Raw genomic sequence first — 15,640 nt, forward strand, 5'->3', positions numbered from 1 at the left:
GAGGATTAGGTATGATGGACCAAAGACAAGCTGTTCCCATTGATGCTGCCTGAATTCCCGACTCATAGAAAACACAAAGTACAATACATGATCATTGTTGTTTTAAGCCACGAAGTGTAGGGAAGTTTGTTATGTATGAACAGGTAACTAATACAATGCACAAAGCTATTTATGAGGATTTTTTTTTCTTTTTGTAGAAAGATATGAGAAATTGGAATGATGGTGAACATATTCATCTTTATCATTTGCACAAAAATTAAAGCACAGTACGTTTATTTGGATGTTGATGAAGTGACATTTAAAAACTATCATCTAGTAAGATGCTTTGAAAAGCCAAAAGCAGAGTAGTTGGTATAAAGATAACTAACACTCACGTAATTCAAGGCTTGAGAGCTCAGAAATTGGAGTAAACCCGAGCTGTTAAAGCCTACAGGTAATATGAGCCTACAGGTAAACAGAGTAGAGTCCAGCTTCCGCTAAACCCAGTAAGCACAATATTCAAGCTTTAGTGTGTCTTGGAGTCACCAGTAATTGTGTTAGAAGTTCAGATTCCCACCCAATCCCTCCTCCCCTCCCCTCCCTGCCCAGGCCACTTCCCCTCCCCCGAGTATTTTCATGCAGGGTGGGGTTTGGGAATCAGTATTTCTGCAGTCTTCATGCAAGTTGACTACAGGCAACGCAACTTCATCCTATATTAGAAAACGTGTGAATTCTGGCAGTACAGGCAGCTTAGCCAAGGCAGGGATGACCAGGCTGGGCTCCCCTCGGAGCTCTTGAGAGCGGATGCCACGCCCCGCTGTCCATCCTCGTGTCCAGGGCCGGGCTGTGCACAGAGCACACTCAGGGGACATTGGCTGAGCCGAGGCCATCACTGTGGGTGCTCTTAGAGCCGGGCGCTTCCTCCAGTTTCATAGTGTGGCTGGCCCTTGCCCGAGCTCCCCAAGCAAACGCTTCCACTCCAAGGAAATCACTCATGCGAGAGTCTCATAAGAAATTTCTGCTTCTTTGATTTTGTTTTTGTTTTGTTTTTAATTAGTAGAGATCTGGGAGTGAGTAGAGAGATCTAGAGAAAGTACAAAGGGAAACATTCCTTTACAGAAATTGTTGGTAAATGTTATTTATTCATTCTACAACAGCTTTTGAGTTTAAGCTCCTTGAAAGAGTCTGTTTTTTTTTAACTGCTTTGTCCCCAGAGCTTCACATAATGCTTCGCAAATGACAAGAATTATAACAAAGGTAATTTACTTTTCTTGGGCGCTTACTGTGTGTTAGGTACTCTTCTAAACACTTTATATATATTATTCATTGTATTTTTACATCAGCCCTGTGAGGTAGGTTCTAATATTATCCCCATTTAATAAGTTCATAAACTGAGGCACAGAGAGGCACATAGTAGGCACTCAGTAAATACTTATTGAATGAACTATTTGTGGAGTGCTTCCTATGTGCAAAGTTATCTGCTAAGCTCTGAAGAGGGTAAAGAAATGAAGAAGACAATCCTGTCTGGAAAAGGATCTGGGAAAAGGGTTTCCAGTCTTATATGCCAGCCTGTTTGTGAGATTCCTGACCACACTGCCGGGAAGAGTGGACAGAGCCTGCTTCCTTCCATCTCCCACCTCCCATCCTGCCATGAACTGACATTCTTGGCTGAAACTGAGAAAGCAATACAAGTCAGCGTGTCTTAAACACAATGACCCAAGGATGAGATGACAGCCGTTTCCTGTAGAATGCCAGAATGATAATTTATTTCTAAAGAAATTCAGATAACTAAGCAGTCAGTTTCCTGCAAGTGATTATTCAATAGAGTGAGCCCTTGGGACTTGACTGTTAGTGAGCCACAGCAATAAAGCTGAGTTCATTTGGGAGCTCAGAGGGACACAAGGGAAGTTTCCTTGTGTCTAGCCCTCTCCTTGTCCCCCCCGACTCCCTCCCCTTGCCCCATTTGTTATTCTGACCTTTATCACCCTCCAAATGTGGAAAGGCACGATCCAACAGTTTAATTTCCCCAAGGTAGTTACCCTTTCATAGCCATCCACAGGAGAAATCATTTGCTGTCCTTCCCCACAGCCCTGCAAATGAGAGACCCTCTCCAAAAAATCTCCTATTCCATTTGAGTGGCCCAATTCAAGTGTCTGCATATTATTTGGTCTCTCACTTTTGAAACACTCTCCTCTTCTATATTCCTTGGTTTCACTCTCCCTTCACACAAACTGCTCCTTCTGAGTTTTGCTAACCATCCCTTTTTCTAACTAATGTCCAAATCTGAGAGTTCTTCAGCCCTGGCCCTCAACCCTCTTCTCTCTCTGATCTTCGTTGCTCATCTCATGCATTGCCATGGATTCAAGCACCAGTTTAGTGCCATCGAACCTAAAATTTGTATTTCTACCCTGGGTCTCTCCTTTGACTGAAACTCTTGACATCGCTCTCTTGACTCGTTCCCTTGGATGCCTTATACCCCTCAAACTTAACAAATCCCAAAAGAGCTTTCAATGTTCTCAAAACCTCTTTTCCCATTCCACTCCAGTCTTCCCCATTTTGCTTAGTGGCTCTCTCCTCCACCTGGCTGCTCAAGCTGGAAAACAAATTATCCTGAATTTCTTCCCTTTCTTCATGTCCTTCAGTTAAATTCATTGGTGTTTAGCTTTTCTTGATTGTGCCTCTCAAAGTTTAGACCTACATGCTTTTGAAAGCTGGAAACCTTAAAAAGTGGCTTTTAGCTGTCAGAAATTTGTATCTTTGCTCTCAGTGTAAATTGCAAATTTGTGGGGAAGATTCTTCTTTTGTTCTGGGAGAAATAATTTTGTTTTCAGTTTTAGGGGGAAAAAAGTAGTTCCTTAGTTTGAACGAATCATCAGATGTTTTAAAAGTATATCTTCAGGTACTTCCCTGGTGGTCCAGTGGTTAAGAATCCATGCTCCCAATGCAGGGGGCCCGGGTTCAACCCCTGGTTGGGGAAGTAGATCCCGCACGCTGCAGCTAAGACCCAGCGCAGCCAAAAAAAAAAAAAAAAAGTATATCTTCATCAGTCAGGTCTAGAGGGGTGAGAAGCAGATAATTGCAGCAACTCATCAATCTGCTGCAATCCTCCAAGAGGAGCTTTATTGAGAACAGATGGACTACAGCTTTGACCCCCCACAAGACAAAACACAGAGTGCCTCACAGCATCTGTGGCAGATTCTATTTTCCAAAGATGGCTGCAACAATAGCCCTTGTCTTATATTCTTCAAGTACCTTGCTACACTCCAATGAGTCAGTGTCTGTGTCCCCTCCCTCTTGAAACTGGGTGGACCTTTGCCACTGCCCCAACCAAGAGAGTTCGGAAGAAATGAAGCTATATGACTTCTGAAGCTAGATCATAAAAATGTTACTCACTTCCATATCGTTCTCTTGAGATGCTTGCCCTGGACTCCCAGCAACCATACTGTGAGGCAGTCCAAGCAGCCTGTGGTGTGGCGAATGTAGAGAGGAGCCCAGGCCCTTAGGCTCAAGCCCTGGCTGAATCCATGGCCAAGAGGCACCTCCAACTATCTTCCAGCCCGGGGTGAGCTCTCCCAGTTCACACTGCATGAGCAGAGACAGAGTATCCTGCCCAAATTATAGACTCTTGAGTAGGAAAAATGGCTGTTGTTGTTTAAGCCACTAAGCAGCAGCAGCTAACTCTGATATAGCATCCATGGCAGGAAGAATGTATGGATAATTATTACACACCCTGGAAAAGTGAGATGAATTCTTTTGTGCTGTCTTTTGCTTTGTCAATTTGTAAATCTCCTACATGTCTCCTCCCGCAGTCCCAACCTCAGCCTCCTCTGAGGTTGCTTCTTGGCTCTAGCGATTTACTTCTAGCATGCAGTAGCATTTAAGGAGGTTTTGATTTAATTAAGGGAAGTGGCCTGGTATGAGGGAGCCTTAGGAATTTGGAAGGTACAGGATAAAGCATAATATCAAGAGTGGGAGAATGAGGCTAATGAGAACTGTTCTCATCCTTATCAAAGATTTTTTAAAAACCTTTTTATTTATCATAACTTTTAAGTAACTTTAAAGTAAGCTACATGGAAAACACATTATTTTGCTTAGTAGCAGAATTCCACGCCCATCCTGCATCTTTGGGGCTATGGTTCCTAGGACTAGAAGGCTGAGATGGAACTAAATTGCTCTGCATAAGAAAGGTATGTGGGCTGCACCCCCCTGTTCATTGTAGCATTATTTACAATTGCCAAGACATGGAAACAACCTAAGTGTCCACTGACAGATGAATGGGTAAAGAAAATGTGATATATATTGGAATATTGTTGGAATATTGTTCAGTCATAAAAAGAAGGAAGTCCTGCCATTTGCAACAACATGGATGGAACTTGAAGGCATTATGCTTTAGTGAAACAAGTCAGACAGAAAGACAAATACCATGTGATCTCACTTATATGTGGAATCTAAAAAAACAAAACAAAACCAAAAACACCCAAACTCATAGATACAGAGAACACATTGGTGGTTGCCAGCAGTGGGAGGTGGGCAAAAATGAAGGTGGTCATAAGGTACAAGCTTCTAGTGAATAACTCATGGGGATATAATGTACAGCATGGTGACTATAGTTAATAGCACTGTAGTGCATATTTTTTGATATTTATTAATATGGGAAGTCATTCATAATTTGTGGCTAAGCCATAAAACAAAACAAGCAATTTAGAAAATAGTATGCACAACATCATCACATATTTTCATAAGGAAAATGACTAGAAAAAATACCTCCAAATAGTTTCATTTTGCACAAATGTCTTACCTGATTACTATTCTTGCCACCTTTTACACCTTTGAAACTAATCTACTGACCTCTTGACCACAATATTTTCCATGTGCTGGGGGAGTAAAAAGGAAATTAGAACAAATATGATCTGTCCCTGCTTTCATGATGCTTATCAATCACCATCGAGGCAGGTGTTAAACCAAAAAAAATGAAGACTGCTAGGAAGGCAAAAGACAGGATATTCTATAAATTTATAATAGCAATCTTTGGAATCCTAAACCCTAGGGTTAATTTTTATAAGACAATAAATAAATAAATAACTTCTGTTTACTGCCATGAACAATGAAACAGGACCTGCTTTCTAGACTCAGCACTGCCATTCTGTATACACTGGTGACCTTGTAACGCTATTTAAGTTTTCTGTCTTGCATATTTGAAAGTTGCCGAGAGAGTAAATCTTAAAAGTTCTTATCACGAGAAGAAAAAATTTTGTAACTGTGTGGTGATGGATGTGAACTAGAATTATTGTGGTGGTCATTTTGCAATATATACATATATAAAATCATTATGTTGTACACCTAAAATGAGTGCAATATTATACGTCAATTATATCTCAATTAAAAAAATGTAATAAAATTCCAAGTTAACCTAGAAAAAAAGGAAAAATAAAGGTATGTGGTGTCCCTGTGGCTGGCTTGCTGCAGGGGATGACTTTGGGGAGGACAGAGATGGGTGGTGGGAATGTTAATTAGGTGGTTTGCTACATGGCTTATGACAGAAATCCTCCCTTTGTGTATAAAATCTACAGTAAATTCTTCACTGCTAGGCAATTAACTCCTGGAGTAGATTTACTTTATGGGGCTGTGAAGACGTGCCAAAAGACATTCAGGCTCCCTGAGGGAGGAAACCACACTTTCCTGGGGTGAAGGGCCGTGCAGGGTAACACCTGGTCTCCCACTGCAGGGAAAATCCAAAATAACAGAAGCCTTTTACTTGACAGCATTTAAAAAACTTCTTATTCTGGACATTTTCAAACTTACGTAAAGGTAGAAAAGTAGAATGAAGAATCTCTACGAACCCATCATTCAACTTTGACATTTTGACAAGCTTGGGCTCATTTTTAAAAGAAGCATATTGTAATTTTCCATGAAGCAGTATTTAAAGACACAAGAATCGTTGAGGAAATGAATTTTTTAATGGCATTCATCTCAGAGAACAGCAGTGGAAATATATTTCTTTCAAAATAAACCAAAAATTAAAAATGTTTTGAAGCCATTTGAAACCATATGATTAGCTGAATTAGTTTCTTAAGGCTTGAGGTGAGATAGCACTGAATAGATGCAGTATTTCATTCCAGCATTTTCTTTCACTACTAGTGAATTTGACCTGTAGAAATCAGAAAAAGAAAAGGAAAGAAAGACTAAATCGATGAATGAATTAGGACTTATCAATTCCGTCTTTACATTATCTTGTTCCAAGTATCAAAACTTTCATTCCACTACTACCCTACTGCCAAATTGCTGCATATTTAAAATCTATACCAAATAATGGCCCCTGGTTCAGTACAGCCTACTTGGAGGAGTCATAAGCACTACTTAAGATTCAGATGAGTCTTCTAGGTTAGAGCCTCATTATGCTTCCTTGCTTGAAAGTTGCATTTATTTACTCATCCACATTAGTTATTAAGTGCCTACTATGCATCAGGCACCATTGCTAGGTGGTTGGGAAAACCAACAGAATGCTTTGTAGATTGCCAGAGCTAACCCCTCTTACCAAATGGCAATGACTCACCAAACATGCTAAGGTAAGAGACTCCTAAAGGCAGAGACCCCAAAACAATTTTTTTCATTAACTGGATGACTAGACCAGTAAACTGCCACATTCTAAGTAGGGGACTAGGTCTACTTTGGCAAAATTCTGAGCCACATTGGTAACAAAGGGCTTTAAAGAAACATCAATGCTAGGGAAGAGAAACAACAGCCAATTCTCAGGATGTAGGGTACAAGGAGGAAAAAGAATAAGAAAACTCACCATCCTGACTCTGCTTGTAAATGAGTAAAGCACATCAGTCATTGAAGAAAACAATCAGAAGACAAATACTAGGATACTAAAATGGTACTAGGGGCTTCCCTGGTGGAGCAGTGGTTGAGAATCAGCCTGCCAATTCAGGGGACACGGGTTCGATCCCTGGTCCGGGACGATCCCACATGCTGGGGAGCAACTAAGCCTGTGCACCACAACTACTGAGCCTGTGCTCTAGAGCCCGTGAGCCACAACTACTGAGTCCACGTGCCACAACTACTGAAGCCCGCGTGCCGTAACTACTGAAGCCCGCATGCCTAGAGCCTGTGCTCCACAACAAGAGAAGCCACCGCAATGAGAAGCCCGCGCACCGCAACGAAGAGTAGCCCCCGCTCACCGCAACTAGAGAAAAGCCCGCGTGCAGCAGCGAAGACCCAACACGGCCAAAAATAAGTAAATAAAATAAACAAATTTATAAAAAATAATAATAACAAAATAAAATGGTACTAAAATGCAACATGAAATGAGCTAAGTTGTTCATGAAGAGGACATCATTTGGTGCTGCATGTGGGCAAAATAAGTAAGAGGGAGACAGACTGTGCCAGTGCCAACCAGTCATACTCATGAAGGCACCATCCTGACCAAACACTTTTGAAGACTTTGGGAGATAAGACTTTGTAGACAATAGCTATTTCCAGGTGAAAATAAAACTTTGATAACAAATTCAATGGGATTGGCAGTAAGTGATGGAAAGGCAGGACTGAGTAAGCCATTGCTCTCTGGCCTGAGAAAAATAGGAAGAACTGAGAGGATTAAAAATGTGACCAGGGGCTTCCCTGGTGGCGCAGTGGTTGAGAGTCCACCTGCCAATGCAGGGGACAGGGGTTCTTGCCCCGGTCTGGGAGGATCCCACATGCCGTGGAGAGGCTGGGCCTGTGAGCCATGGCCGCTGAGCCTGCGCGTCCGGAGCCTGTGCTTGGCAACGGGAGAGGCCACAGCAGTGAGAGGCCCGCGTACCGCACACACACACACACAAAGGTGGAAAAATGTGACCAGGAGAGCTTAGGAAACTAGGTAAATGAGTAGCTGCCCAACTTTGACCATACTGCCACCAAAAAGTCAGTACTCTTCTTCCTAAACGGGAACTTTGGGCCTTTTGGATAACTGGGTAAACTGTCCACACTTAATTTATAGAGACTGAGATAGCTTTCTACCACTTTGGAGAATGAATTATTATTTCAATATTGTGGAGTTGACAAGAACATATAACTAGATATATTACACAGTCACACTTAGTGTAACATCTCAATGGGTTACTGTTGACAGCAGTGAACCTGTGATCTAGGCTTAGGGAAATGAATGTTCTGTCGTACACATGTCTCTACTACCTTAAATCATGATGTAGTTAAGATAGTTATGGATGAGATGTGGTATGTTTATTTGGTACATCACACGGCCACTCTACATGTGGCAGACATCCTAACAAATCACAGAATTCTTTCCCATCCAATCGGGGTTAGCCCTCTCTACCCAGGCTCTGGGAAGCTGACTCCCAACTGATTGGTGTAGGCTGGCCATTGAAAGTCATTTACCCCCCAATTTGGTAATGGATATCTCATGTATCGGTGAGACAGAGTACCAAAGGAATCAAAGATGTCCTTGAGAATTTGTTTTGATACTCACAAATCAAAGAATTCCCACCAACTTACCGTGCATCTTTTACAAAGCATTCATTGCTCTTCTTTTTTCAATATCTCGCTTGAGTTGACAAAGGGTGCAAAGAGGGAACCATGCCAGACATAGGAAATCATTACAAATAGACCCCTGTTAAAAAACAAACGGATCAACATGTAGCCTATAAATACAGTCATACAATTCCTTGCATTTGTTTAACTTTTCATACCTCTTTAAAACATACATTTTATGTCACTTGTTTATCATGAGAATTCTGTGACGTTATCCCTACTTTTCTGATGACCAAGTGAAGTTAACTGACTTGCTAAGATCACAGAAATTAGTGGCAGTGATTGGTCTTTCTCTTCTCGAGCCAGTGCCCTTTTCATAATAACATACCATTTCAAATGATCTGCAGGTTACAATTATAGCCCCAGTTGTCTATCATCTGTTGTCTCTTTTTTTTCTTTTTAAGAAAACTTTTGGTTTATGTATTATTTTTATTAATGTGGAATAGTTCCCTTTAAAGCCAGTTGTGTAATGCACCAATTTTTCCAATTGGTTATGAGTATAGTGCCAGACGAAGCTTTACCTTGTATGCCTCTAGCCATTTCTACTGACGTCCCTCATGCTATTCTGCAAGGGAGGAAGTCCATAGTGAGGGAGGGATATATAAAGTACGGGAAAAAGAAGAAAGAAGAGAATGAATAGTGTCTGGAAAAGCCACTATTCATTCGTAGAATGGGCTGCTTTGCAAAGTTTTTTTTTTATAAATTTATTTATTTATTATATTTATTTCTGGCTGCATTGGGTCTTCATTGCTATGCACAGGCTTTCTCTAGTTGCAATGAGCAGAGGCTACTCTTCATTGTGGTGTGTGGGCTTCTCATTGCGGTGGCTTCTCTCGTTACAGAGCATGGGCTCTATGTGCACAGACTCAGTAGTTGTGGCTCATGGGCTCTAGAGAGCAGGCTCAGTAGTTGTGGCGCACAGGCTTAGTTGGTCTGCGGCATGTGGGATCTTCCTGTACCAGGGCTCAAACCCGTATCCCCTGCATTGGCAGGCAGATTCCTAACCACTGCGCCACCAGGGAAGCCTTTTGCAAAGTTTTGAGGGCCCTCTCCACGGTAGGTCTAGTTGGGTCTTAATGCCCTTGGGTAGAGATGCCCTTGAAGGGACTCCTGCCCTGTGTAGTCGGCACCGAGTGATCTGAGGGTTCTAGTCTGACAACCAGATTCTATGACTGTGTGTCTTGACTGATTGAAATAATTTTGAACTCCATTTTTGGATAGCACTTATTCTTTAAAATGTTGAATTTAATACAACTCCCAATTTACAGTGTGAGCAGGGACAGAGAGAAAGAGAGAGAGAGAGAGATCTATAGTAGATTTAGTTTATAAGGATTGGGAGCTCCTAGATGGTGAGATTATAAGTGATTTATTTTTCATAAAATTTTTTTTCTTTGCTACAGTGATTTTGATGTTCATCTAACAGAGGAAGCATGTGGGACAAAGAGTGGACAACTAGATAACAATGTTAGAAATCTTCTAATGATGTGACCTTCATCAGATGGAGGAATGGATATTCAGCTTGAAGAAAATTCAGTCTCTTGGCCTTCTCTTTTTCCCTGATAAAGCATCCAAATCCTCTAACCCTTCCTCAAAGTACTTGTTTTTTTCATTCTTTAGTTCATTGTTTATTTTTATTCTTTTTATCTTTTAAACCTTCATTAAACCAACACTTACTGAATACATATTATATGCTACAAGGAAGAAAATATTCAACAAGGATGTAACCACTTTTCTGTTCCAGCATGTCTGTGTCTGTCTTTTACCTCAGGAAGTTTTTAGGGGGAAAAAAGTCCTACTATTATTTGCTAAGAGACCTAGGGAAACCTTTAGAAAACACACCCTATTTCTAAGTCTGTTTCATAATACAAATACAGAGAATATAGAAAAGAAAAAAACATTCCTTTTTCAAATGAGAGGAAATGAACTACAGGTTTATACCATGCTGAAGTTAATAAGGGACATAAACGCCTTGACCAGAGCAGCTTCTTGGGAAGTGGGTGCCTGAAGCAAAGATTTTGCATTCATCACTCTGTTTGGGAAAGGGGACTGGTGCTTCACTTTTTTTGGAAGCTGTTAAAAAAAGAAGTCTTGTTTACAGAATCGTTGAGGAAATAAACAAATGAATTGTGGTACATGGCTGAATACACTTCAATTTGGGAAGACAAGGTGGTCAAGTGGGAAAGACCAGACCTGACTCCAAGTCAGAATAAGCTTGAGCCCGAATTTCAGCATTTACATGTTCTGTGACCTTAAGCCTTTCTCATTCTTGGTTTTCATATCTATAAAGTGGAGATAACAATCCCTGCACCATAAAGAGTTTGTAAGTAGTAAATGAGCACATATATGTTAAGGTAGTGTCCCAGCACCTAGGCGTTCAATCAGTGGTTGTTTTTTTTCTTTCTCCTCTGCTACAGAGGTTGTGGCCCTAGCCAAAGGGATGCTGTCTTGACTGTGTCCATGAAGGGAGGGGCAGTTCAGAGAGGCTGTATTGGAGCAGCCCTATAAAAGTTTGCATAGATGCAAACGGGAAACAAAGCAAAGAACCTGAATTATATAAATCAGTCCTAGGATTTACTAGCCATTTTTGAAGTCTGTTCTAAGGAAGAAGAAGAGAGATACCTTGTCTATAAATACACTTATTTAATGTATACCAAGGAAATTTATTATAGCATAGAATCCCAGACCCTAGAAGCGGCCTTAGAAATCATCTTGCACAACTTTCTCACGACAGATGAGAAAACTGATGCTGACAAATGACTTCTCAGAGAGTCCAAAAGTTAGCTACTTGCTGAGCTGTTCCCAGAACCTTTATCTCCAGAATCCAGCTAAGCACCCCTTCCTCTACGCCATTATGGTCGGGCCACTTTGAGAATCTCACCCTCACACCCATGTACACAACTACATACACCCAACACTTAGTGTACAGTTTTGGGAACTTTATGGGACAGCCACAAAGTTAAGAACCCCTGTGTTAAGTTATGCTGGCATAAATGAGAGTGGCATAAATGAGTGGCATAAATGAGAGCTGCAGGGAGTGCTGAGAGACAGGCAGCTGGGCAAGCCCACAGGAGGAATGTAGCCTGCGCGGAGAAGACAGCTGAGCTAAGAACAAAGATAACAACAGTTACCTGCCAGGCCCTGTGCTAAGTCCTTTCCATGCATGATCTTATGTGACTCTTACTATGCCACCTTGGGGGAGGTATTATTCTTACCATTTTATCAGTGAGGGAGCCAAAGCTTAGTAAGACGAATAACTTGTTCTCGGTCACAATGAGAGGGGCAGAGGCTAAGTTTTCAGGAACACAAATCCGTCCTGTCACTTCTTTGTTTAAAAGCATTTTAATGGCTTTCCGGCTCACTTAGAATAAAAGCTAAAGTTCTTATAATGGTCTCCAAGGCCCTAGAAGGTCTAACTCTTGCTAATGCTCTGATGTCATCTTGTATTATCTCTCCACGCTCCCGTCTCCCTTCCCCCACCCCCCAAACTATTTCTGCCTCTCTGGCTGCTTGCTGTGTCTGGAACATTCCAGGTAAGCTCTACTTCAGGACCTTGGCTCTAGCTATTTCCTCTGCCTGGACTTTCCCCAGATGAGTCATCCTCTCATCCTTTTAGGTGTTTACTTTCTTACTGAGGTCTTTCCTGATAACTCTATTCAAAATTAGAACCTTTCAACACTCTATTCCTCTTCCTTGCTTTTTTTTTTTTTTTTTTTGTGCGCTACACGGGCCTCTCACTGTTGTGGCCTCTCCCGTTGCGGAGCACAGGCTCCGGACGCGCAGGCTCAGCGGCCATGGCTCACGGGCCCAGCCGCTCCGCGGCATGTGGGATCTTCCCGGACCGGGGCACAAACCCGTGTCCCCTGTATCGGCAGGCGGGCTCTCAACCACTGCACCATCAGGGAAGCCCTCTCTTCCTTGCTTTATTTTTCTCTGTTGCACTTATCGCCATCCTATAGATTATACTCTTACTTAGTTATATTGCAGCTATCTTGTTCCATTAGTGTCTGAGCTCTACCATTGATAACCATCATAGTAGTAATTGATGCGGCAAGAATCTTTGATGGGTGAGGGTTTGATGAGGAACAGGATATTTACATCTCTCTACAAAGTCCTTATCCATTATAAAGGGGAAAATAGCAACGTTGTGATGGAGAATCTTGACAGATGCTATCTTAACCAAGGAATCAAAGTTAACATCACGCCTAATGAGATAAATTGATGTCACTTGCTTCCTGATGTGATGCAAAGCAAACATAGCATCACTTCTGTGGAGTTTCTGCCAAAAGTGTGTAACCTAAGTCTAATCATAAGGAAACATTTGACAAGCCAAACGGAGGGATAGTCTACAAAATAACTGATCTGTATTCATTAAAAAAAAAAAAGACAAAGACTGAGAAACTCTTCCATATTGTAGAAGACTAAAGAGGCATGACAACTGAATACAATGTTTGCTTCCAGATTGACTTTCTTTTCATCTAAAGAAAATTATTAGGATAATTGGTAAAGCTTAAATAATATCCATAGATTACCTAATAGTATTGTATCAATGTTAAATTCCTGGTTTTGATAATTGCACTGTGGTAATGTAAGAGGATGTCCTTGTTTTTCAGAAATACACACTGAAATAGAGATAACAGGGTATCACGTTTGTAACTTGCTCTCAAATGATTCAGAAAAAAATAGAATAGATACATAGATAGATGGAGGAAAGAGAAAAAAATAAAGAAAATGTGGCAAATTTTTAATATTTGGGGAATCTGGGTGGAGCATATTCAGGAAGTCTTTGTACCATCTTTGCAACTTTAAGTCTGAAATTATGTTAAATAAAAATCTCAAAAAAAAAAAAAGAATGTAAGCTCCATGAAGACAGCGATTTTGATTTCCTTTATTCACTGATGTGTCTTTAATATCTGTAATAGTACTTTGCGTGTTCTATGTGCTCAATAAATCCCTGTTGGATGAGTGAACTTCAGCTTATGACCTAACAACGTTCTAGATGCTCAATAATCCCTTTTGAATGAATGAACACTGGCATATGAGTTACCAGTGAAGTAACTGTCTCACCAATGTGCCAGCTCTGAGGGGAGCTATCATACACCCTTTTTTTACCCAATGCTTTCTAAGCAACTGTCACCCACCCTGCAGGGTCCTCTGTCTGACTCTGAGTAAAGCCAGGAGAGATTAAGGACTCTGTGCTGACCTCCATCCCTCACCTGCTCGCCGCCAGCAACTTTTTCAGAGACATATCTATTGGATCAATAAAAGATTTTATTATGAATATATTCCAAAGGATAGATAGCCACATGGTCTTTGTAAATCACTTAAAAAATTTAGGATGGTAGTGGAGAAAAGACTAGGGTCAAATCATGATGGTGAGGGGGGCAATCATGGAGATCCAGTCAGACTGAAGGAAGGCCCTCGGCCTGTCCTGTCTGGGTAACTATTTCACAGTGGACGTGGGTGACTCACCGGGATGCCGTATCGGGTCCGATACATGGTCCTCATGGCGACACTTGCTCCACACAGGCAGCATTCGTCCATGTCAGAGGCAATCTGACATGAAAGGCACAGGGGCAAGAAAGTCCCACAGAGGCCTGAGGGCAGGGTGAAATCACACAGAGGAATTAGTCAGGGTCATCGTGAGTTTGACTTAATCACACCGTTTTCAAAAAGATGCTCACTCAGGAAATGGCCTTAATGGACATTCAGAGAAAACACTGGGGTCCCCTGGCTCTTTATGTCTTGCTTCTGGACCCTACACTCCTGGAGGTGGGGAAAATTGACTTGTCATATGCCAGGTCAGATTTAATTGCAAAATCTCCTGCCTTGCCGATCTGAGCACGTCCAAATTGTTTCTTCCCTACCCTTGTTTACATTTGGATCATCCTTGAATAGGAAGTTTGTGGCGTCAGGGGGTCTGAGAAACCCTCTGAAAACTGTGGGAGGGTGTTTAGGGTCAGAAAACATGGAGTGAAGAAATAATTGGAAAAATGAGTAGAGCAGTAGGAAACAGATTCTAGATGGTTGTTCTGGCAAAGAGTAGAGGCCTATTATTGTTATGAGGATTGAAGCAAGTAAAAGTTAAGGCGTATAGGCATCAAAAGCTTAAAAAGCATACTGAAATTTCACTTTAAAGAGTCTGTATAAGACAAAAAAGGGCCTAAGGAAATAGCAACAAACAGGAAACTGTTCGCAAACATGCTGAGTACAAGTCTATTTTGAAAAGTTCTAGAGTAGAGTTTTGATATGACTGTATCCTACATGAGATAAGAAAGCTCTTGTTTTTTAATTGATGGCTTTAAGCAAAAGGCTATCTCCACTGAACTTGGAACTTCCATCATATACAAAGAAAAGAGGCTGTTTTTCAAGACAGTGGAAAGACCAGCCACACAGAGAATGTCTGCAACTCTTTCGGCAATAGACTCTGAAACAAGGAAATTGTCTTACACAAAAGTGTGTTGGGTAGTGTGAAGGAATTAAACTGAAAGCTTCCTGAAATGGAACAGTCACAAGAGTCACATGAATACTGAAAACCAGAAACACAGACTCACCACTGTAGGGAAAGGAAGAGGTAAAGAGAAGACTGGAGAAACACATCAAGAACACAGGGATACTAAAGAGGTGAAAAATATGAAAAAAGGTGATTGATCTGGACAAGAATCACAAACTCAAGGACAGGCAAGTAAAAATGAATAGTTGGAAAAAACCCACAAAATAGCCAATAGCAGATGGTGGACATAAATATGGCAAACTGTAGAGTGATGGTCCCTTTGAATGGGTTTAGCTAATACTCGGTAGCAACTGACTTCTGCCAGTTGAGGATGAGGAATCCTCTTTTCAGATTTTCCAAATTTTTAAGAGAAGCTGGAAATCTAGATTGGAAAGTTAGGTTTTTATGTGGGCTCTGATTTTTATATGGTTCCTACTATTTTAAAATTAATACAGCAAGAGGGGTCATTATATACAGGACAAACAAAACACATCCTGTGGCAAAATCTGCCCAGTGGTTCCACCTTGTGACCTCTGAGTTCTAGAATAAAACATGGATCCCTTGAGAGGATAAGCAAACAATTTTTGTTATGTCAGCAACTGCACGACTGTAGCCCAGGAGAAAGCAACGACCATGTGCACT

The 15,640-nt window shown here is 41.3% G+C and overlaps 1 protein-coding gene across 2 annotated transcripts in view; it reads right to left on the reverse strand.

The window, feature by feature from the left end:
• Nucleotides 1-880: 880 nt before the first annotated feature.
• LOC307185930 (placenta-specific gene 8 protein-like) overlaps nucleotides 881-15,640 on the reverse strand; it is a 31,529-nt gene continuing 16,769 nt past the window's right edge. Inside the window, exons 3-5 of one of the 2 annotated variants that reach the window (XM_079920509.1) lie at nucleotides 13,978-14,102; nucleotides 8,473-8,587; nucleotides 881-1,063 (exon numbers count right to left, since the gene is read on the reverse strand). In XM_079920509.1, the coding sequence (XP_079776635.1) occupies nucleotides 8,483-8,587; nucleotides 13,978-14,102 (230 nt within the window). In that variant the 3' untranslated portion in view covers nucleotides 881-1,063; nucleotides 8,473-8,482. Of the gene's footprint in view, nucleotides 1,064-5,858; nucleotides 6,128-8,472; nucleotides 8,588-13,977; nucleotides 14,103-15,640 lie in introns of those variants that run through there. The other variant, XM_079920508.1, reaches the window with a different exon arrangement.

Source organism: Stenella coeruleoalba (assembly GCF_951394435.1).
Source record: "Stenella coeruleoalba genome assembly, chromosome: 4".
Classification (NCBI taxonomy): Eukaryota; Metazoa; Chordata; class Mammalia; order Artiodactyla; family Delphinidae; genus Stenella; species Stenella coeruleoalba.